This window comes from Echeneis naucrates, chromosome 14 (assembly GCF_900963305.1).
Source record: "Echeneis naucrates chromosome 14, fEcheNa1.1, whole genome shotgun sequence".
NCBI classification, from domain to species: domain Eukaryota; kingdom Metazoa; phylum Chordata; class Actinopteri; order Carangiformes; family Echeneidae; genus Echeneis; species Echeneis naucrates.
In genome coordinates, this window is record NC_042524.1 from 20,368,206 (window position 1) to 20,395,181 (window position 26,976).

General features: G+C 38.1%; 1 protein-coding gene across 3 annotated transcripts in view; it reads right to left on the reverse strand.

Moving 5' to 3' along the window:
- Nucleotides 1–26,976, reverse strand: part of ntm (neurotrimin) — a 132,832-nt gene that overhangs the window by 31,849 nt on the left and 74,007 nt on the right. For all 3 annotated transcript variants that reach the window (XM_029519178.1, XM_029519177.1, XM_029519176.1), the window contains one exon: nucleotides 21,516–21,748. In XM_029519178.1, the coding sequence (XP_029375038.1) occupies nucleotides 21,516–21,748 (233 nt within the window). The remainder of the gene's footprint in view (nucleotides 1–21,515; nucleotides 21,749–26,976) is intronic.

Below are 26,976 nucleotides of genomic sequence, written 5' to 3' on the forward strand. Positions count from 1 at the left end.
TTAAATCATTTTATAAAGAGTTTGGTCTACTCTATATGTAAAGTGCCTTGATGTAACTTTGCTATGATTTGGCACCATAAAAACAAATCTGATTTGATTTGATTTTGATTTTTTTGATTTGGCAGGTGATCGTTTGTCTCTGTCTGTCTCTGTGTGTTGGCCCTGTGATGGACTGGTGACCTGTCCAGGGTGTACCCCACCCTCCCCCAATGTGAGCTGGGATTGGTTCCAGCAGCCCCCGTGACCCAGAAACAGATAAGCAACAGAAGATGAGTGAATGATTATTGTGTACATAAACATAATGCTTATGTTCTGTGAATTATTGTTGATTTATCCCGGTATTAAATTTTTAAGTTATTTTTCAAAATAAAAGCCAAATTAAGCCCTTGCCCCAAACAAACCAAGACTTAATATTTACATGAGGCCCCATAAATAATCCCTCCACTAAATTTTAACTTAATTACGCAAATGAAGGACTGTCCTCATTTATTTTCTCATCAATATGTTAATGATGTTTGAGTCGAATACACTTTTCTCTGCCATAACCTGGTCATTTTTGAAAGGAGACACCTTTTTTTGTGAAAGTGAGAATTTCAACTCTGACAATATTTCATATGAAGTATTTAACACCCATGACTTCCAAGGACATGTGGATTTCCTTAGCCAATCGCTTAGTCAAGACCACATTAAATTGTACATGTTGTATATAAAAAAGCAAATAATAACAATAAATCACGACCTCATTGACAATTTGAGGTTAAACTGATTAATGGCAACCCTCTGAAGAAAACTTTTTCTATCATTGGGCGGGTTCAGTGCTTAAGTTTGCTTTAATATAACATTTATATCTCCATTTGGTTTATGCAGCGGTAAAGAGCTCCAAGAGAACCTTGACAATCTCCAATATAATAGATTACAAAAAAATCCACAGTCCTCCTTGAAGAGCAATGCTCTGTTCATTCAGGGCCACAATCCCTTTGCTACAGTTCAGCAAAGAATACTGCCCTCTAAATCTTCAAATGTGAATTTTGTCCCTCCTGCACAGGAGCAGTGCAAACACCAGACAGAAGAAACTTGAATGGCTCTCAAGCCCTTCAATAACAGTGTGTCATTGTGGCTATTGATGTTTGGGTCTAACACATGCACTGTATATAATAGTTCTGGGGCTGTAAAGTGAAGCCAATGCTGACAAGACTTTAATCTTCATTCTATCTAATGATCATCAGGGGTCGACTCCACTGGCCGTGAAAAGAAGACAGATTGTATTGAAGTCTAACGGAAAATGACCGTTCTCACATCCTTTATTATCTCAGTAAATGTTTCAAGTCCTCAGTACGACATGATGTTTATTTATTTAAACGATGGTCCCATTTAGAGGAAAAACAGACCATAAAGCAGTGGATGGATTAGGATGTGGCTACTGTACTACACAATCAGGACAGAGTACAGAGCAGTTTTACTCCTCTTCAACTTGAAATAGGGCTTCTCCTGGTTTGTAAAACCAAATGGTAACAGATAAATGACAAACTGGAGGCTTTAAAATGGTAACTCACAAACCAATGGGTGATTTCCATTTCCCCCCCCCCCCCCCCAATGAACCAACTGTTCTTTCATGATAGAACAGATCTACTGTAGCTGCAATGGCTACATCAGTCATCTGTCTGTCTGTAAAAATCTGAACTAGATTCACAATGTTCTGGATGTATGGCATTTTTTTTTTACATTTTACTTTTTGCTGTGGTTCAAATATCTATTTGCTGCTGCTGGTGATTTTTCATCTAATTTCCATTCCATTGACTTTTTACAATGATGCAGGGATGACTTATTTTTGTTGGGAAAGCCAGATGTTTGCATCACCCTGGTTCCCTTGGTAAAATGCTAGTGGGATTGTTCCATTTTTGTTTAAAATAATTATGATGCTGAGGTTCTTTTAAGCCTGAATATGATTGGCAGCGGTAATAAACAGCTAATGTTAGACATAAACAGATAACATCACAGTCGTATCTCACCAGCAAACTTGACCCTGGGGTTTAACTGAGATCTGACTTTGACAAAAGCCTTTGTATCTGTATTAGTTTTATCAACACAACTAGACTGTAAATATGACTGGAAATTTTCAGTTTTCATGTTAAACGTCATGACTTTAATGGCAGCAACAACTCCGACATTCTTACTGTTACTAACCTACAGTGTTCACGTTTCAAGCATTCATACACATAATTATGTCGTTGAATAAAATATATTTTGAATAAAATGAATCAAAACTAACTATTGTCTGGGTTTTAGGAAGCCTTTATGTTCTGCCTTCATGTTGGATACTGAGCAATGCGCAAGGTCTCGTTTGGAATGAATACAATAGTAGTAACCAACAAATTTTTCATTGAAATTTGGGCAAATCTCTTTGTCTGTTTAGGGTCAATTTGAAGAATTCACTTTGTATAACAATAATTTTATATTCAGTGTTTTCTGTTGATCTAGAGTAGGATATGAATAGCAATATTTATCATTTGATGCATTTCTATCTTTTGTCTTTTTATCTACCGATCTTTGCCTTCTGATGTTCCTGCTTTTGTGGCCACATACAGAATAAGTGATTTCCGCCTTTTGTGTTAACATTCACATCCGGAAACTGCTCATTTGAGAAAACTACATCAAAAGATTACTGTCAAAAACATCTAAAGATTTAGGTGAAGGCTATGTATGATTTTTATTTTTATTTTTATTTTTATTTTTTTTGATGGCTTTATTAGGTTTTTCTGAAGAGAAATTGTTTATACATTTATTTATTATTTACTGCTATCCTTGACTTATCTGTCCAAGCTACCTCTTTGTCATTTCCATTTCAAATAACAAGAACATGCCTCCATTTTAACACTTCAGATTGATGAATGAGCAGAGTGTCACCAGTGCTTTAACTTGCTTTGGTTTCATGAGACTTTGTTTGTAAGAGAAAATCTTTATGAATAATTTACTGAATGTCATCCTAATCCCCATTTACCCCTCCTGAATGACAAAAGAATACAGTAAGTGTCTCTGTGTTGCTTCATTCTTGCTCTGTTGTAAGAGGCCAAGGCAAAACCTTGTGTTTGTGATGTAAAAGCAGTTTCAGATTAATTCAATCGAAACTGTCAGGTTATGACATGTTTGAATATTTTGTGTCATAAATCTGCTAATTATAATACAGTCCCTGCTCAAAAAAGTGGTATCTTGTTTAGAAAAATTGTACAGTCTGACAATGTGATAGATGGGAATCAAAACTCCAACAAGAGTTTTCCAAGTAAATACATTCACGTGGCATAACACAAAAAAAAAAAAACACTTATTTCCATCAAAATTCTGAGAATGTGTTATCTGTGTAGCAGGTTATTGTGACCCATAGTAAGATTTGTTGCTTGGCAACATGTAGTTGTTATTGTAATGGTGACAGGAGCAAAAGGAAAAGTGTGGTGATGTATGGGGCGATGGCGTGCCGTCAGAGCAAATCAAGTGAGTGGTGCTTCCCTACTTTAAGCTATAAATAGACATCAGATAGAACAGTACTTAAATGAAGTGATAACTCACTTGACGTCTGAGCTGAGAACAGCTTTCTCTCTCTCTATTTTGTTCAGGCAGCTCTGCCATGAGGTGAGGGTCAAAGGTCATGGTTGACCTCAGGGCTCATGCAAAGGTCAGGAACGACAGTTGACTCAAGTGATCAAGTGTGTAATATTCAATCATTCATCTTCTGCCGCTTATCCTTTTTTCTTTTTTTTTCTTTTTTTTTTCTGAATTTGTTTTCATAGTTTAACACTGCAAGGTCTGTCAACCCTAACCCTAACCCTAACTGATGCACTTTTAGTCTTGCAGCTAAATATTGTATTATTTTAGTGTGCATGTGTGACCATCACCAGCCCTCCCTGGAAGCTAGTTTGTTGATCTTAATTGAGTGGAATGACCTTTGTGTGGCAGGGAGGGCAGTTCTGCGCCTCACTGAATACAGGGGGGAACAAAGGGGAACAAATATGAGTGAGACCATCACCAGTGGCCACAGCCACAGGCCTGCCACCCTGTGTGCAGGAGCGCATGAGGCACCAAACGCAGAGAGCCACCGCAGCCATGTGGCATGCCACAGCCCCCAGAGATCCACGGGGGTAACGGCCCCATAAACCAGCCCTGGTCTCTCCCCCATATGTGGTGCATAAAAAACTTACGTTTGATGTATATTGTGTGCCTAAATGGGCCGCTGGTGCATCAATCCAGCAGGCCTCCACCTGGAGCCCGTTCCTCGTGCAGTGCAGCCACAGGGGCATGCAAGCCACCGCGGCAGCCACTGCAAACCGGCACAGGCCAGCCGCCAAAAGGCACCCCCCACACCACCCAGAAAGGCCTAGGCTCCAGCCCTGGATGAACAGAGACTTCGCCCATTGCATGCCCCAGGATGCCAGTGATACAGGACACAGTCACAACGACACTAGAAAGAAGGAATGGCTGCCTCCACACAGGGAATGCTGCGACGAGTCAACCTCAGGGCACCAGGCCAGAGCCCACCTGCAGTGGCCAGTCTGTCTTTCATTAAATTGGTCAAATGATTTCTTCATCAAAGGCAGCTTCAGTCTCTTTGCTTATCTGACATCTTAATTTGCTCACACAGGTTAGGAGTGGGTACAGAGGCCTGCTCATAAATCCAGTCTGCTGATTTCCATTTAGAGATCATTGCCGCTGAAGAGACAGAAGGGCAAAGGCCATATCATCGTCTTAAGTAACACAGTGTGTGTCTTTCACAGTGGGGAGATTGCAGTGGGGTGTAACTGTAGGGAAGATTTTACTGTCACTGAGAGGAAAGGGAAATTATAATTTGAAATAAAACTGGGTGCGGCTTGCTGGTCCTCTGGCAAGATTGCTCTCCTGGAAAACACACAAGCAGTTTGATGCCACACTTCTGTACATGTCCATTAGCCCATGTCTTATTAGAAACAGTGTTGAGAAGCACTGATTTTTCACAGACCTATTAGTCACAACTCAAGTCTTCTGATAAGTGGAGGTTCAGCTACTTCACTCCAGAAAAAGCTAGAGGGGGGTGAAGATCACCCACTATGTGTGAAGTAAAGGTATATGATCCTACTAATATATACACCAATACTGTGTATTGGTGTGTCAAAGGTCATGGCCTACCCTCCTACTGGTGGCGAGCTACATTTCCCAATCATATACTGACTTGTGCTATTCCCTCTCTACAGCAGCTTATTAGGGCTCATAGTTGTAGTATTCAGTAAGATTGGAGCAAAAAAGGTCAATGCATTCATTAATCTTCTACTGCTTATCCGTTTCTGGGTCCCAGGGGTGCTGGAGCCACACTGGGATTACTGGGTATACTCAGATGAACAACTACTCACTCTCATTCAAACCTAAGAGGCATTTTAGAGTTACCAATCTTTGTAGACTTGCATGTCTTTGACTGTCGGAGGAAACAAGAATACCTGGAGAAAACCCTTGCAGACACAAGGAGAACATGCAAACTCCACACAATCAGGAACCGAGCCTGCGACCTTATTGTGGGGCAACAGTGCTAACCACTATGCCGTCGTGCCACCCTTGTATGTACACAGTATAATTGACATATACAATACACTATAAATATGAAAATACAGTGAAAAAAAGAGAACATAAATTTTGGTTTGGCCAACTCTTAAACTTGAAAGTTGAGCATTTTATGCCTGTTATTACTATCAACGCACCAGCACATATTGATTTTAATTGTTTCTTCTTTTTTTTTTAACTATTAGAAATGTGTAAAATTGCATGTCATTGTAGAGCTCTGCGCAAAGTATTGATTGCTCTTCTCCTCGCTCTCTCTCACTTACAAACACATTGACAATAGAGCCATTCATGGACTACCCCTACTCTCACAGCAAACTGAGTCCAAACATGATCTTGTGTGGGAGGAAGGAGTGTTGTTGCCTTTTCCCCACAGAGGAGGCGCTTGGCATAGCTGCTAGCCTATATCGACTGCTTGTCCTAGTGGATAATGTTAATGTTAACTCTTTAACATGGACGCCCAATGTTTGTTCCCTCAATCCAGATGAATATAGAAAAAAAATATTTTAAGAGACTCAAAAGGCCTTGTCCTGTGGAGGTGCAAACACAGTGTGGTGCAGAAGCATTAGCTTGTGAGTCTTCATAGGAAGACATAGGGAAGCTGAAAAACCTGTCCGGGGCGATTAGTGATGTGATTAATTTGTTTCCAATATTTCCAGGCTAAACCCAGAGCAGCTGTGACAGCTAAAGCAGCAGGAGGGGGTCAGGAAGGGATAGCAGTAAATGAAGAGAGTGATGCTAGAGAAGAAGAGGAGGAAGACAACATGCTGTGGCGGGAAAGGCAGTTGGGAAGAAGCAACAGGAGAGACTGACAGCAAACAGCCTGATGAGAGGCACTTGGAAACATTTTGAGACAATTTGCAGCTAAGCACTTCAAAATCAAACGTTTCCGCTGCCTGTGCAGCCTTATTTTGTTTACATCAACAAATTACCTGCTGTATTGCGCTGTGTGCTCTTCCTTTCCTATTAAAATGTCTGTACATCTGGAAAGTGCATGGGGAGGTGTTTATGTGAAAGTGTGTGTGGAGTCATCAGATTGGCTTTGTCTGGCCTCAATTTCCTATAATGCATGTTAAATTAGAGGTGTAACCTCTCTTTGTCTGACAAAGCAGTGCTTCAGAGATTGCCTCAAACCAACTCTTGCAGCCTATCTTTTTTTTTATCCCCCCGCCATGAGGGTGGAAGAATCTTATACCATTTGTCAAAGCAATTTGAATTTATTCATATTTAAGTGTAATAATTTTTCATGAAAATATTAGTGCATAATTGTATTTTAACATTAACAAATGTCTGCAGAGGAATAGGCAGTGTGTGTTGGGGACATTCTGAGGGTTAGTCATTTAAATTAAACCTATGTTGATATTCAAGGATTTCTTATTTCTCTTCCTTGTCTTAATTTGACTTGGGGCATAATCGTGCTTTAATTTTCAGCACTAGTTTGCATCAAAATATCTTGAAAATTTAAATATTTATTTTCAACAAAATGCAAGGAAAATTCAAAATTTTTTCAACTCAATACAGTTTTGTTGGTTTGTTGAAACAATTAGTGGCAGAAAATACAGAGTGTTTCATATGCATCAGTTGCCTTCCCTTTATTCCCTAAATTTGTTTTCATTTTGTGAATAAACTTACTTTTTGCTTCCACCAAGCATGAAATATTATTGAGGCAATACACTTTTTTTCCTTTTTATGGTGTTCTTTCAATGCCAAGCTTTAATTTACTTTACTTTATTTACTTTAGAAGCATCATACTGCATAGATACTGTTACGGTTGTAGGATAAGGGTACTGCGGTCCGTACTGTATGTATGTGTGTGTGTGTGTGTGTGTGTGTGTGTCCTATCTCTTATCTGGAGACTGACATAATTTCGTTAAATATTTGATGTGTGGTCTTCCTAGGTGCAGGGGTGCTGGTCCTTTGTATTTTGGGTTTTTAGTTAAGCAGGCAGCTTTTGTGTTTTTTTCTTTGGAAATCAAAAACAAGTAGAGAAAAATAGCTCAGTGAGTCCTCTTTATGTTTTATTCCTTTTTTTAATGTGCAGAACCATTTAAACAGATGCTTGTGAACTAGAGAATGTAAATAAAAATAGACATCGATTGGGGCTTGGTTTTTGGGGATATGTTTTAGTGCTGATTCAATGTTATCACAATACGTGGGCGCCAGTAGTATTGATTATTGTGATTTTATTGCGATTATTGCATTGTTGTTTTAATTCTTTCTGAAAACAATGCACATCAATTCACTCTGTCAGTGTGACATTTACTTTAGAAGCATCATACTGCATAGATACTGTTACGGTTGTAGGATAAGGGTACAGCGGTCCGTACTGTATGTATGTGTGTGTGTGTGTGTGTGTGTGTGTGTGTGTGTCTTTCTCTCTCTCTCCCTCCCGCACACTTAGCCACGCCTCCGTCCCTCCGATTGGAACGGCATCTTTCCTCCGGTTGCACCGGGACTGTTCCACCTATTTGGATTGGTGCGGCACCTGACCGACTGCCTGACTACCTACTACAAGAGAGGCAACTCGTCAGTCAGTCCGGGAAGCTGTCTGAAACGGACGGCTCGCCTCGACTGTACCTTCTACTGTGAACAAGAAGAGAAAAATAGCGCAGTGAGTCCTCTTTATGTTTTATTATTTTTTTTAATTGGCCAGCATCCACCGGCCCTCTTCCTCAGTTTGTTCCTTTGGTTATATTACCCATTTCCTCTTTTTTCCCCTATGGCAATAAAACCTTGATTTGCCAAACAGCATCTGGCGTTTTGTGTTGCGTCCAAGACTCCTAGACCGGGGTCGTAACAGATACAAAATACAAATAAAAAATATACATTAGATTTTACACAAATAATATTCATGAATGTGGCAGCATGGCAGTATAGTGGTTAGCATCGTTCCCCACAATAAGAACCCAGAAACGGATAAATAGTAGAAAATGAATGTATATTCAATTTCTTGAATATACATCCTACATTACTTTTCAAAGCAAAATGCTATTTAGCAGTCCCTGCTCTTTAAGAAACTAGCTACCTAATCATTATCATTGAAGCAATGGGAAGGTGTGGGGCGACAAAATCCTCAACTCAGCCACAGGAAAGAAGCAGACAGGGCCAACCAAAGAGAAAGAGGTGTCAGATCTGCCGAAGTAACAAACATCGTAAAGTCAGCAGTTGATGTGGGAAATGCAATGTACCTGTGTGCAATGATCACAGCCAGAAACAGGTAGTTTGTCACAACTATATATAGTGGGGAAAAGGCATGAAAAGACAGAGGAACTCTCTGGACCGTTACACAGTTACACACACACACACAGACACACACAATGGATAATGGATAAAAATATAAAAAAAGTGACAAATAAAAATATTTAATACATAAAATAATTCTTGTGTGGACCAAAACATAATACAAAATTTAATACAAATAATTATTCTTGGTCAAAACGACAAACGTGGAATATAAACACATACATTCTAACACGGATCATTTTTGACCCACTTATGGAAGAGTCTAGGATCCAGTCACTTGAGCATCTAAGGGTTAAGTTTGAACTTCATGAACTTTATGAAAACAAATACAACAAAGCCTAAATGAATAGAGTAGAGCCTTTAAATTAATGTAATTCTTCATACATAAACAAAATGTCCAATAGATTCAACAAAAGTATACAGTATATCCTTTAAAGTAAATAGCTATTTAGCTGTTCATGCAAACTGAGCTAGTCCAAAGACCCCCTTGGTGCGCCATTTTGTGGTTTTGGCAGCTCGCACTCCTGCTCAGCTTGTATTAGTTATATCCTGGAAACGGATATGTCGTCACATTGTTACAATCTGGTCCAAACGAAATGAAGCAATTAAAAATTATTTATATCAAAAAGAACAGATTATTAAAATCACCCCATAAAAAACTGTTTGGTCAATCCTTTTTTTCCCCACCCCTAACGTAGATCCAGTGACTTTCAAGCTTATTGACCCGCTCCATCATCACCAAAATCATCGACTTAATCATCATCGCCATTTCTGCGATAATTAAGTCACACACCAGTGACTCAAAGAGGCCATGCTGCTTGATCATGCATAACTTTATGCCTTAATGAAATATAAATAGTTATATTAAACTTCACCTCCGTACAGTCATTATTGAGGAGGAAGTTGGCCATAGAAACCAAAATAGGTTCTATGCCAGGCTGTGAACATGTTTATTTAAAGTTGAACATTTTAATATTGTAGTCATGGGGACTGACTCAATGTTGTAACCAGACTCCAGTGGTCCTTTGTGCATTCTTTGGCATTTGACGGTTAGCCTTGATTTTAGCCTGAAAGGTTTCTGCTTGACGGAAACACACCAGTGAGTTATACTCACAAGTCAAGCCCTGTTTTAACCAAATTTCCACTTTTAGCTCTGAAAAACCTACTTAACTAAAGAAATTGTCAGCAGTTCCTACTTGCAGTCCGCTTGGGCATGAACACACCACTATCACTGCATTATTTTGATATTGAAGAATGTACTCATAAAAGACCTTGAACACTACAAATGTGTAGCCAACATTGAATGACAGACAGCCAAGGGCATCAAATGGCAGACAGTTTACTTGGGAGTGGGTCAAGATCAGAGCAGAGTTGAAAGCAGATCAGCAGAACACTGGATTTTGGTTCTTTTTTGTGCATTTTTTTCAATGAACTTTCCACTGTAAGGATTTTTCAGATGAACTTGTGTATTGTTCGAGATTAGTTTTTAAAGTACTCAGTATAGCTCTAAAATATTCCTGGAACATTTTAATTTTCCTGGATGAAAAAACAGGCGTACAAGCAGTTGCTGTATTTTAGATGTCAGCTACTCTCCGTTCCATTTTTTTCCTGTTAATTCAGCAAATAATTATTTTTTTTAGGATTAATGAGCACAGAGTAGCTGGGACAGCATTCAGCAATGCACCAACTATAACCTTCTCATTATTTTAAAACACACCCAATCAAGAATCTTTTGGATGGACACATGGAAACCATTTATTGTGTCTTGTTGCTTTCAACGGTGGCTGGCTCACCCTCCCTAGCATACAAATTCACACAGTGATGACAATTATTCCACCACTTATTCTCATGAAGCTGTCAAGAGAGTTTGCATTAAAATGGAAAGACCACAACTATGAAGGTTTTTGCTCAAGTTGCTCATCCTATTTAGTCTGACAAAAAGTGGAGATGTGTGATCTAAGAGACATTCAAAGTTTTCAAAAGGTCCTTAAAAACTTTCTGGGAAAGTGGGATTTAATGAAATCCAGCTGTTAAATAGTAAATCAAGAGTGAGCAAAATTAATACATTTAATGTTTGTACCTAGTACCTGTTTTCGTCTGTCTTTGTGTGTTGGCCCTGTGATGGACCTGTCCAGGATGTACCCCCTCTTTGTCTAGTATGAGCAAGGCTTGGCTCCAGCACAGCTCGTGACCCGAAAACGGATAAATAGTAGAAGATGGATCAATTAAATAAATAAATAAATAAATAAATAAATAACTTGTTTTGATCATTTCTATGTGAACCACTGCAATGACACAGTATTCACACATTAATACATTTATAGAAATTACAAAATGTGTAGTTTGAAAGATACTTGGTCACTTCCATGGCAGTAATGTGAGATTGTGTGATTACAACCAAAATATATTTGATTTTACTGTTGGCAAACATGCAGGCATCAGGGTATAGAGGCACTGCAATCAGAGAAGATGATCTGCAGTGAGAGGACCATGAAAATGAAAATGACCTGTTCATTATCTTAAAACAACGATGTACTAGTGCATGAAATGCAATAATAATCTTGCAATCTTCTTTGGTTTGATTCATCCATCCATCCATCTTCTACTGTTTATCAGTTTCCGGATTCTAGGGCTTCTGGAGCCAATCACACTGGGTGAGAGTGGGGTACACCTGTAGACAGGTCTCCAATCCATCACAGGGCCGACACACAAAGACAGACAGCATCAAACAACCACTTACACTCACACTGAGACCTAAGGAATATTTAGAGTCACCAATTAACCCACACATGATACCAGTGGACGGTGGGAGGAAACCGGAGTACCTGAAGGAAATCCACGTAGGCACGGGGAGAACATGCAAACTCCATACAGAAAGGAACTCTACACCAAGGAACCAAAACTGCATGAGATAATAAGATAATGTATCTGAATCTGAGGAAAGAGAAAATGTATACAGATTATCCAGGGGTTCATTCACTGACAGCTAAAGTCAGTGATATTGATCATCTAGTTACGATGGAACCTGTCGAGGGGAGGACTACATCAGGCAGCAAGTGAAAAAAAAAATGAAACTGTATCTGTAAGATAAATAATCTATTTATTACTCTTCTTGAATGCCCATTCACTTTGCTGCCATGGCGACATTTTCTGACTAGTGATGTCTTCTGCTCTGTTTATCACACATAGAAACACTAAACTGCACTTCAACGACAGAAGGACTGTGTGTGTGTGTGTGTGTATGAAATATGGTCTTGACATTGTCAGAGTGTAAGCTATTTCCTACCTTTGCATAAAAGATTGGCGGGACATCAACAAGGGCAAAGTTGAAGAGATCTGATTAAAACATCTTGATGTGTATAGAGAGAATATTTCCTGGTTAAAACAAGATAATTTCTTGTGTTTTTGGTCAACGGGCAGAAAAAGCCCACGATGGACTGACTTTTAGACATTTCTAGTAATTTACCACAAACCACATAGTACTACACAGCGAAATAGTTTTTGCAGTAAGTAACTGTAGTTTTTATTGCATCATGGGAATTTTGGCTATACAGAGATCCACTATATTCTTTTTACATTTATGTAAATGACTTATCTACATCTACTATGTAGATAACTTAACTTATATACTATGAATTTATCCACATTTGTCACCAACCCATTTTTTCCATTTTTATTTCATTATTTATTTAAATGTCAAATTTTTGACACACTTTGTGTAGAGATAAAGACAGCAAGCCAAAACATCAGCTTTGTCATTTTGCACAAAGATAAGGTGATTGTCAGTGTTAACTAGGAAATCAGGCTGCAGCCAGGGTTACCAGGTCTGCAGTTCTATCTCAAATAAATGAATAAATAACAAATAAAGAGATCATGACTTACATGTGAGTACTTATTGTGTTATTTTACAAAGATTATGATACATTTTTCAATATGATAGCAATGCTGTTGGACTTTCAAAGCCATATATAGTTTTGCATGGGATTATTCTGGACTGGTTTTGAGTGGCTATTGGTTGGTTTTACCTTGCAGGTCGTGATTGGATGGATGTTGTGGACATCATGTGGATGAATGCTACTAAGTGGATTTTCCCTTAGAGACTGTGAATTTGCAAGCAAAGGGAAATAAGACTGAGTTATGAATACTGTAACTTTTACTTTTATTTAATGCTAGTTCTGATGTTAGTAATTTATTTATAAAAGTAAGTTGGAATTAAAATTTACAAATGAATGAGTTATTTCAAAGCTAGATTAGTATTCATCACAGTTTGCCAGACTACACAACACTAAAAATAAAACTTTTTGGCGATAAGAAACATTAGCATAATGTCAACATTAGCTAACCCTAACTAACTAACCCTTTTCAGAACAGAAAAAACTGGTACACAGAGAATCTAGCTTTCATCGGTATATGAATTGTGATAGATTCAGGCAAATTCGATAAATCATTTCTATAATTTTTTTTCTGTACGAACTATTAACAAGATGTATGACATTCATGTTGATCCAAATGAAGAGCCATTTCTCTTTTTAGTAAATATAGGATGTATGGATTGATGAAGCTTTCCAGCTGTTTTTTGGGGATATATTAATAATTTAAAGCAGTTCTCAACAATGTAACTTATTGGAAATCAAAGAAAATGACATGTTTACATTCATTTCAAATCAAAAGAAGTGGAAAAGGCCTGATCGACCACAATGTCGACTTCAGACATATAGCTTGCTTCAAATATTAAGCATTAAACATTTAAACCCCAATTTACAAAAGCTGTTATTTACTTTTGATTTTGTTTTATGAGCTATTTTGGAGTTTGATTTTTTTTTTTTTTTTTTTTTGAACCACCATAAACATATTGTTTTGTTCCAGTCCATGACATACACAGTGTCAGGAAGTAGGAAGCTGCTGACTGCTAGATGGCAAGTTAATTGTGCGGTGAAGGGACAAAATAACAGCATGCAATTAATGTGATAAAAAAAAAAAATAAAGCATTAATTGCGGCATTTTTATTGATTGGGATTAACTTAATACTGACAGTCCTCATCATTTCTCTTCAGGTGTTATCAAAACTAACTAAACTAATTACAACTGCATCAGGCTCAATCTTCAATCTTCAAGGCTATCTTCGTGTGCTTACAGGAGAGCATCTCTTGCTGCAAAGCGAGTACAACAACACAGCATACTGCAGGTCGAAGTGGCTTGGGTGTCCATTGATAAAAAAACCCAAAGACCTTTCCTGTGTAGCTATGTTTGTATTTTGAGGGTTGTGATGTACCATAAGTGGGTACTCCATGGAAAAAGCACTAAGTTATCTTGCACACAAACTCATAAATATGCCCAAACTGTAAATAACACTGCACACATTCATTTAGTTTGATATTTACTGAGAGTTAATGATTTGATTTATGCACCAGTGATGCCACCAGTAATGTCATCAGTATTGTGTGTTCTGAAGACATTGTTGGTGGACATGATTCAAATAATTTCCCCAAGAATAACTATTAAACTGAATGAATGAATGGGTTTTGGGACATTTAGGAGATTATGTACAAAATAAATTAGCATTGTTTTTTGGGGAAGTGCTCCTTTAAGGTTACAGGAAGTGGTGTTCATTTCATGTTGATTTAAGTCAGGCATGTGAATTTGAAAAGTGTTAAGTGGAATGTTTTGTAACGAAAATGTTTTACGTTCTGAAGTTATTGCATTATTTCAATTAGTAATGCAACTTCTAACGTTAATTAGGGCTAACCCTAATTAACATTATAATTTGTATGGTGTATTTTATAACTTGTATCAATATAAATATATAAAATAGCATTGTATGTTAGGTATATCTATATATCTATGTGTGTGATATGTGTGTGTTTAAATTGACTCTGTTTTAAATGTTTTAAATGAACAGCTTGATATTTACTGGGTGAGTTGAGTACTTATTTAGCATATAATTGTAATAAATACAATCAACGCAATAAAACAATAAAAATTATTTAATGTATACGGTTGCAGTAATAATCAGTAAAATTAGGTTTTTGTATTGCTGTCACTGTAAAAGTAGCATGCAGTTATGATACTGTGATTGAATTAATCCTTTGAAATGAAAAGTGTGCCTCAATAAATCCACCCTCTGCTCACCAGCATTCTTTCCTGCCTTTACTATCACCAAGGCAACAGTGAGCTGAGATTATATACACTACTTTTAACTTATTTGTTGTAAATAGAAAGCAAATGTTTCAAAGAAATGTGCACACTGGTCACAGTGGTTGAAGCTTGACTTCTGATATAATCAATTAAAGGCCATGTGTGTTATGTGAGAAAGAGCTGGACAGAAAAAGAAGGTGATAAAATAAGAAAAGTGATAATGGAAGAGTCATGATGCTGGACTTGAGTGATGCTGTCCTTGCAGCAGTTGCCCAGTGCATAAGCCCTTTAAAGTATGTGTATGATACAAGATGAACATGTTCACTAAGGTATTAGTTAGCAGAACATAGAATAGTAGCAGAGTATAGATAACATTCAGCTGAAGCTTCTCATCTTTTCCTGTGTTGAGTGCTGATTTTGAAAAATTATACACATTTATATGAGTGACTTAACAATGTTAAGTAATTTTGCAACATGATGACTGGCCTAAATTAAACCTTGGCTGCTGTCATCTTCAGGCGCAGCATTGTGGTTCATTGGTTCGCACACACAGCAAGAAGGCTCTTAGTTTGTATATCTGTGTGGAGTTTGCATGTTCTACCTGTGGCTATGTGGCTTCTCTCCAGGTTCCAGTCAAAAGACATGGAGATTTAGGTCACTTGGTGACTCTAAATTGGCCATGTTATTGTGTGTCTCTTTATGTGATAGACTGGTAATGTCTGAAAGTTGCACCCCGCCTTTAACCTATGTCAGCTGGGGTTAGCCCCAGCCCCCCTCTACCCTGCATGCATAAGATCCAAAGTAATTGTCAAAGATTGATTTGTCATAAAAAATATTGGGAATCACTGACATATTTTAAAAAGTGGGGTTTTAGGAGTCTTGAGACCTGTTCCCTTCAGGCTGGTCTGTTCAGATTGCAGGAGCCTTGACTGTCAAACTTCATCTGGACTGTGAAACAGCCGGAAATGATGGATCAGGATGTCACAGAGTGGGACATAATAAGGCATAATGCAATGGCTAGGATAAATGATTTGTACTAAAGCCTGTAAGGGCTTTGTAAGTAATCAATGAAATCTTTAAATCACAACTGAAAACAGTAGGTACCTGGTGTAAGGAAGCAAGAATCATGTTTTATACAGCCATTTAAAATCTTGGCTGCAGAGTTATGGATTTTAGAGGCAAGGGAGGGATTTTTCTGATTGATGTCTTACTCCAAAGAATTAACAATAAGATAACTGATCAGTAATGAAGATGTGGACGTCACTTGCCAAAGTTTTGGTAGGAACAGTTTATCTGGTATCTGCTAGCCGGATTGGACATGTTTCTCAAAAGTGAGGCTTTGATTCATTTGATTTTTAACATTATTTTGATAATTAGGTCATTGATACTTGCACAATCCTAACTCATGATTCATGTCTATGTCATGTCAAAGTTTGGCCATCTCGGCCATCTGCCTTGACAGGTTGTGTTGAACATAAAGTCAACATATAAGGTGGCCAAGATGGAGCACGTGCATGGAAAACAGGACAAGACCCTAAGGTGAGGCTGGTGTTTTAAGGTAGACTCTAAATCACTGTAGAGCTGGACCACCAATACTACCCAGGTTTTAAGACAGTCCAAATGTTGCACAGAACATTACGATAAAAAGATACATGGCCAGCAGATACCATGTACAGATAACAATAAGTAGTCACTGAAGCTCTGAAGACAAAGCATTAAAAATGTTAAAAAAAAAAAAAAATGTGGGTTTGCTGATTGTTCCATTAAGCTGTCAAGGTGTGTCCTTGTTTCTCCTGTTTTTCCTCCCCTGTGTGTGTTTTCAATGGTCTGTCTCTTTGTGTTTGTATGTATTGTTGGGCGTGGCTGTAGTTTCCTGGCTGATCCACTTGCATCATCGTACATTCATTCATTCATTCATTAATCGACTACTCCCACTGGCTACAGAACATATTCTCCCCATGTAGTGCTTCACACAATTCTTTGAATATATTTTTTTTTTCCAAAAATGTGTACAGCAACTTGAAACCTCTCTGCTGCACCCTAAGTTTCCCTGTGCTCCAGATCCATGCATCAGTTGATCAGTGTCATTTTCGGGTATTAATTAATTCCAATACTAAATTCTTATACTTCTCCACGTGTCTTGTGTGTTGTCTGTATTTTGGGATCTTAATAAATTACTGTTCTATATCATGGCAGTGCAGGAAATGGCACCATGTCGGCCGAAACACGCACTAGCCAACTGAGAAAAAAAAAAAAACTATATTTAAATTTTACTTACAGTTTTCAGTAAAAACGATTAGCTTAGTGCCCAGTCCGAGTCTGCAGAGCCAGCAGCCTTCCAGTAGTCAGCAACATACAGCTGACAGAGATAACAACAATAATTAAGAAAATGTAGCTGATGGCCTGGGATGTCATTTAGTAGGTGGCAGGTGATTTCTGATCTCCGATCTTCAACTAGACCGCTGCTAAGCCATATATAATGAGATGATGCATTCCACTTAAATCCATCCATCCATCTTCTACCACTTTTCCGTTTCCGGATCGCAGGGGTGCTGGAGCCAATCCAAGCTCATTCTGGCGAGGGTGGTGTACACCCTGGACAGGTCGCCAGTCCATCAGAGGGCCAAAGACTGAGACAGACAGAGACCAACAACCACTCACACTCAAATTCAGACCTACGGACAATTTAGAGTTACCAGTTAACCCAAACATGATGTCTTTGGACAGTGGGAGGAAACCGGAGTACCTGGGGGAAATCCATGCAGGCACAGGGAGAACTCTAAAATAGGCTCTTTAAAAGCTAACCCTCCGTGACAAAACTTGACATTACTTTGTTTATGAAGACTAATCATTTACTGATCATTTCATTAGAGCTGCTGGTTCATTTACACTCTGTAACTGTAAGATAATCTTAGCAGTGCACTGTACAAATGTGCATATCACATGAAATAACTATGCTTACACAAATGCAGAAATGTAATAAAAGTCTGATGAATTTAAAGTTTATGTACAACACCTGATTTAAATTGTCATGTCCCTGTTGAGTCTGAAAGATTATTAAGTGATAATGGCACAATTTTCAACTTCTTAGCAGCATGTATGAATAGCCCCTCAAAGATGACAGCTGCAGTGAACGTTTTAAGAGTTTGCTGTATTGGACTCCTAGCTTAATGACTGATGTCAGACCAATAACAACCAATCAGTAAAAGAGACTGATGGTATTTCAGACAGATTTCTAGCTGAAATATATGAAGTGACACTTCAAACACCACCATCCACAGATTCCCATCCAGTGGGGTGTTGGTGTGTGGTAGCTATACTTTAGTGAGGTCCCAATGTCTGGGAACATATCCCTCAGGTCCCAGAGCAAGGAATTACAATAATTTGATTGAATACTAATGAGCAGCTGCTTGCTTCCCCTGACATTTGAATTTTCAGTTAGAATAAAGTCTTGAAACATGCAAACTGTTGGTACCCTTAGAGTTTATTTAAATAAAGCTGGGCTCTGGAAGAGTTAAATTCCAGCAAAGAGTTTCTAAAAAGGTAACGACAAATGAGGGATACCCATTAGAAGTGGTTATAGTAAAGTAGATGGGGATATTTCAAGTGGAAGGCTGACTTCAAATGAATTCTTTCTCTACCATTTTCAGTCATGAAATCTCTTCATTATGATGTTGTGTCATTAAAGTTCACTTCTCTGAGCTTGGAGCAAAGAAAGAAAAGAGTCTGATGGGATATGGATAAAATCATTGCTCATCATGGTCAAAGTAAAGGTTTCAGGCCTATCCCCAAGCAGTTTGATGCTCCTGTGATCTCAGCTGCTCTTATTATTCAGAAGTTTAAGGCCCGTAAAATGGGTTCAAATTTTAAAGGTGGGAAGGAACCAAGGAAAACTTAATGACTGATACGACATGACCGCCCCAATCAGGTACCACTGTGTCAAGTTCTACAATGAAGCGTGGCTCCATGGTAATAGACCCAGGACGAGTCCAACTCTGAAACAAAGCAAGAGCAGTTAGATAAAGTGCCCTATCCCTAACCCTATGAACCAGCCATAAAGCTACAAAGGCTTACCAAATATGAATTACAGCTGTTTGATAACTCAGGCCAGCTTATTAGTGACTAAAGAAGAAGAATAAAAGCTTTGTCCTCTGTGAAACATGGAGGAGGGTCAGGCTGCTCTGCAAAATTTGACACATGGAGTCTTGGATCTGAATATTTTCAAGGGAATCTGAAGCAAAAAATGCTGCCTAGTGTCATAGAACTTTGTCTCAGTCACAGGTCAGGGCTGCACCAGCTGGGTAATGACCCAAAACGTGCATCTGAAAGCAACCAAGCATGGACAAGAAGAAAACAGTGCAGTATTCAGTGGACTGATGTGGATCCAGTTCTTAATTAAACTGAACATCTATGCTGAATTCCACTGCTGGGACCTTTTTTCTTGAGGTGTGGACCAAAGTACCAGCTGAGGAATGAAAAAGTCCCAGCAAGTGCTACAGATTTGGACTGTAGGGCACATTTTTTATGAAGAGTTTGGTCTAGATCTGCTCTATATGTAAAGTGCCTTGATGTGACTTTGTTATGATTTGCACTATATAAATAAATCTGATTTGATTTGATTTGATTTGAGTTGACATGGAAAATCAAAAACAATGCATCAAATTAATTATAATGTAGCAATAATATACAGTTGACTTAAGAATGTGTATTATTTCAAAGAACATTTTGTTCTTAATCGGAATACCAACTAGGACTGCTACCCTGCTGGCACCAAATAGCTTTCTGTTTGTGTGCTTGGAGTTAGCTCAAGCCATTAGTTCACTATTTACAGCAAATTTCATGATGTTTTTGTTAATTATTATTATTATTACTTCAATATATCTGTAGGGGAAGCATAAAATGGTTTGACTCCTTTGCTGTGAAAGAAAGCATCAGTGCTAATTTACTAAAAGTTATCATGAGGTAGGCGTTGTTGTCAGCTTCCTGTTTGTGACACATTTGTTAGTAAAAATAGACTTTTAATACTTTATGACTAAAAATTCTTAGTTAGTTCTTAGTTAGAACCCAAGCTCCTTTGTTACATCACTGTCTTATAACTGCAGGATGAAACAGTCTTTTCCCTCACGATCAAAACTAATGACTCCCATTTCTGAGTTTTGCCATGTCTGAATATTTATTCAGTTAGAAGACAGTAAATAGTTTGGATTAGATGGACAACATATATCCGTCAGAGGATTTCTGTTCTGGAGTTTTCCAGCAAAGTAAAAAAAAAAAAAAAAACACAAAACATTACACTGTGTTTAGCCAGAACATAATATAGGGCACCAACTGTAATAAAGAGTAAGGTTGAATTGGCAGCCAAAGTAATGACTCTTGAACTGTAGTGACTCCAGTGTCCACATCAGTCAAAGTTCTCTTCAAAAAGATCATGTTCATCTGCTGTGTCCTGCCCCTGCGACCTGCCTCTTAGCTACACTGAATATGAATGTCTGACTTAGAGCAATACGCAAAGTGTAGAGAGACTGCAATGGAATTAAGATGTAATTATTGGATCATTTACATGTAGGTCTGCATTTTCTAACTGTAAAAAAGACAACAAAATTGAACAAAAAACTAAAATTAATATACTACCATCCTTACAATTTGCGTTCATTTGACAAAAATTATGCAAATGCTTGAAAGAAGACTTTTTTCTTTTTTGTTTACATTCATTCGTGCAGAAATTATGAATAAAAACAAAAGTTGAGTCAATTAAATTTTGGATTGAAAAAGCAGCTGGTGCTTGTTGCTATGACTTTTCTCTGTGACATAAATGCTGCATGTTTATTGTTTGGGATCAGACTGAAGAAGAAAGGTTTTTTTCTCTGTGATGAATTCAAGCTTGGCATCATACAAACAGCATTTAATGCTCCACAGCTAATCTGCATATTAAATTGTTTGCATTTAACTTGCTCATTATGCTATGTGCGTACAACACAGTGCACCTCAATGTGTGCTGCATCTCTATGAGGACTATTACATCTCTGCACATCATTTTAGCCAGAGCATCTTAACATCTGGTATTCCCCATTAACCTCACCTAACGTAGTGAATGAAGCACCCACTCCCCTCCCTCTCTTTGAGCAAGGCACTTAGCCTCCTAATTGCTCCATTGGAGCAATGAATGAGGAAATGAAATTCAAGAATGAGAGCGGGTCTGTTTTGACTCTTCAGTTTGTTCACTCATGCCCTCATGTGATGATACACAGGAATAACACGACCATCAATCACACAATGCAAGTCATACATGCTGTGTAACATAAACAGATAAGTAGCTCAGTAACTCTACATCAGAGAGGTGGCATGTTCATTGGAATATTTAGATTAACCTGGAAATTACATTGCAGTTATGTTTTTTTTTTTTTTACAACTGAAACTACAAAAAATACAAGTTAGAGAATTATAACTGTGAGCTGTTAATAAGAAACAAGCGTTTTGTATAAATTCACTAACAAATGTCAAACATTCATCTTAATCTTCCTGCTGTTTAGCAATGGAAGCCAGCAGGATAGTACGTGTGTTACCTTGGACGAGGATGTGAACTGAGGTGGTTCTTGGTCGACTGCTTGTTTGTACAGCGCATACGTACTGCCCCTCATCTGTCATGTCCACATTTTCAATCTTGATGGTAAACTCCTCTTGATTAAGGGTCACCAGACTCACTCGGGGATCAACAGACCATTTGTCTTCTCCAGCGTACAGTATACTCGACCGGTTAAGCCATGCTGTGTGTGTGACAACGTCCCCCTGTGCACACCTGAAAAGGAACAGACAGAATAGATTTTATGAAGCAAGCATAGAGGTGACAAGTGTGAGTAGTTTGCTTGCTGTTCTGTCAATGTAGTTTCTATTGTTTTACCTGTCTGTATCTGTATTAGTTTGATTTCCTGTCTGGTTAGAGGCTCATCCATCTCATCAGAAATCTTAAAACCAGAGAGGAAGAACTAACCAGTTGTTGAAAGGTCTGGTTCTGCAGTAGACAAAGCTTTTCCAACTGCTTTCTGATGAAGCTCAAAGAGTATCAGCTGAATTATACAGCATTATTTTGAGTAAGCAAAATTTAGAGTTGTGGCAAAATAAGATACCAGTAGATTTGTAATTGAGTCATACAATACAATACAATACATCATCACACATGCAGTAGAAGCAGCATAACTGCAATCAGTTTCTTCATTAAAAGCAGAGAATTGAATATATGCTGATGTTCAGATATACAATGGGAATACTAATGGTATTTCAATTATTAGCAAACTATTGACATTATTTCAATAAGCTTAGTCACCACAGACACATCGTACATATGCAAATGTGGCTCTCAAGCAGTCATCAGGTTTCTTTTGTTAATATGCCCACAAACTTGCTTTGTGACATTCAAACTGATGGAGACAATGAGCTGAAACCGCACAGCTGTGTTCTGCCCCAATTACAACAGATTGGTTTCACCAGTCACAAATTGCAGCTTTGATACAAGGAGCCAGGTCACTGATCTTTCCACACAGCAATACTCTATATTTTCAGACACATATTTGGCTCCTACTGAGAAGAGTAAATGAGAAAAAAAAGAACATTCGCTGAAAAATAAAAGTAAAACAAAAAGCATTACTTACAAGTGAGTGTGCAAAGAAAGGAAGAAACTCATACTTTGGACTCAACAGTATATCTGGCTGAAAAATTACTATATGTTATCTGGATTTATGGAACCTTAAGTTGGCTAATGTCCCAATGTGCAGAAGAGCAGGAGATTTGAACCTTTAAAGTGTTTTAGAGTAGTGATGGTGGAGCAGGAGCTCAGCCTCAGCTGAAAGACTCAGCTCGATTTACGCTGTCACAGCTTTTGTTACAGCATCAGTCACTTCCACTTCAGTGACTGCAGGAGGGTCAAAGGCATCCTTGGGGCATTTGTGATGGTCTGTTGAGGAAAGAGGACAAAAAGCTGATGTGTATGCTTAGGTGTGTGTGTGTTTGTGTGCAATGGCTTTCATATATATAAATAAATATTTTATTTATAATAAAATAAATGAATTTGTTGGTTATTTATTTTCTTTATTTACTATGATAAAGTTCAGCGAGGATTACTTGTAATGGCTACAGCAGACTGATTTCTGAGTTGTAAATGCAGCACTGTGCTCACGCCGCAAGTTCCATTTGAAATTCAAACAATCAGTTAGTATGCCTGCAAACAGTAAATATATATGTAGAGTTCAAGGTCAGATACAGTCTTACAAGAACATGTGTTTGCATATACATGGATGCCCAGTCAGGTGTAAAAACCGAAGACTAAGATGTTTCTTGGAGGAGATCCAAAACTGCTACACTGCCAGCTTCAGTGTCCTTGTTAGGCCATTGCAGTAAGAGACACGTTTTTATCAGTGCAGGAGGGGCAAATGTTCCTCATTTTCCCACCCTATTGCCCAATCATACACTATTTCTATACAGAAGGAAAAAAATGTACAATGCAAATATTCAAAGTTCAAACTTTGCTTCACTTGACTTTATTAAGTCTCAAAATGACTGTAAACTTCCTGATTACTGTAGATCATCACATAGTATAGCTCATCTCTGGCTCTTTTTGTTCACACGAAGTCACTTGTCCTATAAATCTGAGTACCAGTAGTGCTCTATGAATAAAAAATAATGAAGAATGTGTATCACTATTTCTTGCTATTAAAATTACTTATCAGATGAGCTGCCTTTGTGGACTCAATGTGTTACACAGGCAGCACGGCAGCATAGTGGTTAGCACTGTTGCCCCACAATAACAAGGTCGTAGGTCCAGTTCCTACAATTCCTTTCTGTGCAGAATTTGCATGTTCTCCCAGTGCCTGCGTGGATTTTTCCCGGGTACTCTGGTTTCCTCCCACGGTCCAAAGACATAATGCTTGGGTTAACTGGTGACTCTCAATTGTCCATAAATGTGAGTGTTATTGTAGGTGATTGCTTGTCTCTGTATGTTAGCCTTGCGATGGACTGGCGACCTGTCCAGGGTGTATGCTGACCTTGCCAGATGTGAGCTGAGATAAGCAGTAGAAGGAATTTGTTACCCAAAAACAAAACTTTTCTTTTTTTTCTTTTTTTTTTTTCTTTTTTACCTGAACAGTTTTTAAATTTGTGCAGTAGAAGTGCATTCCAGTGTTTTTGTACATATCCTTTTTCTTTTTTTAAATCATTATTACCTTTGTATCTTTATTGGGTTGACCAAATAAAAACAGAGAGACATGGACAATAAGATATTTCGAACATTAGAGTTGATTTTTCATTCATCATTACTGTTCAAAACAATGAGCCCAACTCCTGAGAAAATCAAATCAGCTCCAGAACAACCCAAACACATCCAAAGAACTTTGTATGTGTGAGCTCTGTTCAACGTTTCTTTGGATATTATGGTGTAGTGTTTTCATCTAGAAAAAAAAAAGTATCTTAATTTTTTCTTGTTTTCTGAGCTGCTATCACCTATCACAGTGAACAGAGTACCATATACAATTAGCTGAGGCTGAGCTGGTAAGTGGAAAAACACACAAAAAAAAACAGTATCTGTCCAAAAATTAGCTTTTGCTGCAGACTTTGCCATGTTTGACGAGTTAGCAGTTAGCAGGTTTCTTTTGTCTAACCTCTTATGTTTACGTTTTAAATGCCGTTCAACTTCATAGCTTGATGCCAATCTTTAGCACATGCGCAGATCACCTCCTCCAGCTCTGGTCTGTCTTTCCATATACAACCAGCAGTAGATTGACTTTCAATCACATTATCTGGGTGTGTTGGTCCGACTATTTTAAGATCGATTTTAGATTTTAGTCGCGCTAACGTGTTTGCATGTACTTTAAAAATCCAGTCTCAGTCGGACTAATGCAATAGTTGTCATTTTGGCCCAAAAGAACTCAGACTCAGACTACAAACCATCAAACTGACGGGGTAAATGCTTGAATGCTTTAAGGGACTACGTAGTAAATGGGATTTTGTTATTTTCTGTTCATTTTCATGATGTCCCATTTGGCCATCCATGAATGAAACACAGTAAAACAGACAATCTTTCATTTAGTTTCAATACCTTATAGGATATGATACAATGGAGGTATGGAGTTCAAAAAACAAGGTGCATAATATGTTATGTAGGATTCTGTACCTTCATGTGCTGGATTTTGACTTTTTCTTGGCTCTGGTTGCTCTAGAGAAAACCTGACTTACACGTTTGGGTGGCTTCTCCATCAATATGATTTTGTTCTCCAAACTGTGGGAATCTGCTCTGGCTTCTAAGCAGCGAAGAGTGAAAGACATGTGGTGTAGATGTCACTCCCACTCACAGTCAAAGAGAGAATATCATGTTTCAGCAAGTTTAAATATCCATTATGTCAATTTTGTCTCCACTTTCTGCAATACCAGAGATGAGACAGAGAGGATCATGTTTGTGCTGATTAAACATATATTAGTTTGTACTTTTTTATTTCAGACACATGAACATATTGCTTTTAGTGTTATATTGTAGATAGGTTATGTTTTTTTTTTTTTTTTTTTAATCCTTTTCTTCCCCCTAATTTGTTGGGAGATTTTTATTGGGAAAGAAGCAGGTGAGTTTTACCATGGTAACAGTAAAAAAAAAAAAGAAAGAAAGAAATCCTTTTTCAAGACTAGAGTGTGAAGTCGTAAAGTATCTTCTGAAGTATTAAAGTTCCCCTTTGTCATTATCAACCACTGAGATATATGGACGTCTGACACAGGGATGCAGTGTAATAGAATCTGGGGCAAAATTGGAATGGAAGACTTGACAAAAAAGATCATGATGATATGAATTTTAAAGAACTTAGTAATCTTCCTGTTTACTTATCATTCTGAGTCAAGGCTGTGGTCAGTGCCTCCTACAGAAATCCACCTTCAGGGGATTTTGGTTTAATACGAGAGGGTCAGCAACACAGTTAAGGCTATCCTGGCACGGTGCTTACACTGTCTTCCAATTCTCATTTCATGTGAAGCTCTGTGCAGTGATGCTGAATGAGTAGGAGTGAGGCTCCTGTAAGTGCAATGAAAGACTACAAAACAAGTCATGGGATATGAAATTGCATTTGCTGGTCTCTCAATAGTCATTAAAGGAGGAAAAACAATGAAACTCTTGTGTCTCTTATAGTGAGTTATGAAGTACACTGCTAAGTTTCTCAGGAAACAGAAATCCTCATTCACAGTCTGTACGACACTTTAATCATTTGGTGCTATACAGTAGTATAGACAGTAGTAGAAATGTAAAAGACTACTAGTTTGAATGACCCTCAGAGTTGCACATAAAGTTAGCCTCAGTTGTTGGTATGCTTGTGTGTTTATAAGCAGGATGATGCACAAAAGTACAGAAGGGAATGTTGGCATTGGACAGGAAATCCTAATCAAATAATGTATGGACCTTTATGCAGTTCTATTATGTTTTTAATTCTGAGATGTACAGTATGAATGTTCCCAATGCAGTTAAAGGAGCTGCTTGCAAGTTTTCTGTTGCTTCATAGCGTAAACACAAACAGATGTTACAGTAATATTGAGGAAATGTTGCATTTAGTTGCATTCATTTATTCATTCTTTCATCTTCTACAGCTTATCTGTTTCCAGGTCACGGTGGGTGACTTCACTCTGGGTGAGGGCAGGGTACACCCCTGTTTTTGGAGAGTGAGAAGAAACTAGAGTACCTGAAGGAAACCCATGCAGACACAGGGAGAACATGCAAACTCCACACAGAAAGGCGCCAGGCTAGGAACTGAACCAGCAACCTTCTTATTGTGGGACAACAGCACAAACCACTGTGCTGCTAACCAATTCCTATCACTTGTTTTCTGCATACATCAGCATGTTAGCCAGTCACATGTTTCCAATACAAATTTTGCATACTGAGAACCTGTAGCTACTGTCAACCTCCCCTAAAATGTTGTTTTGAAGACTTTGCCAGCTTGTTCAGTTACAGTCATTTCCATTTGTTCTAACCTGCTGTGTACTCTATCATGATTTTGTTGTACA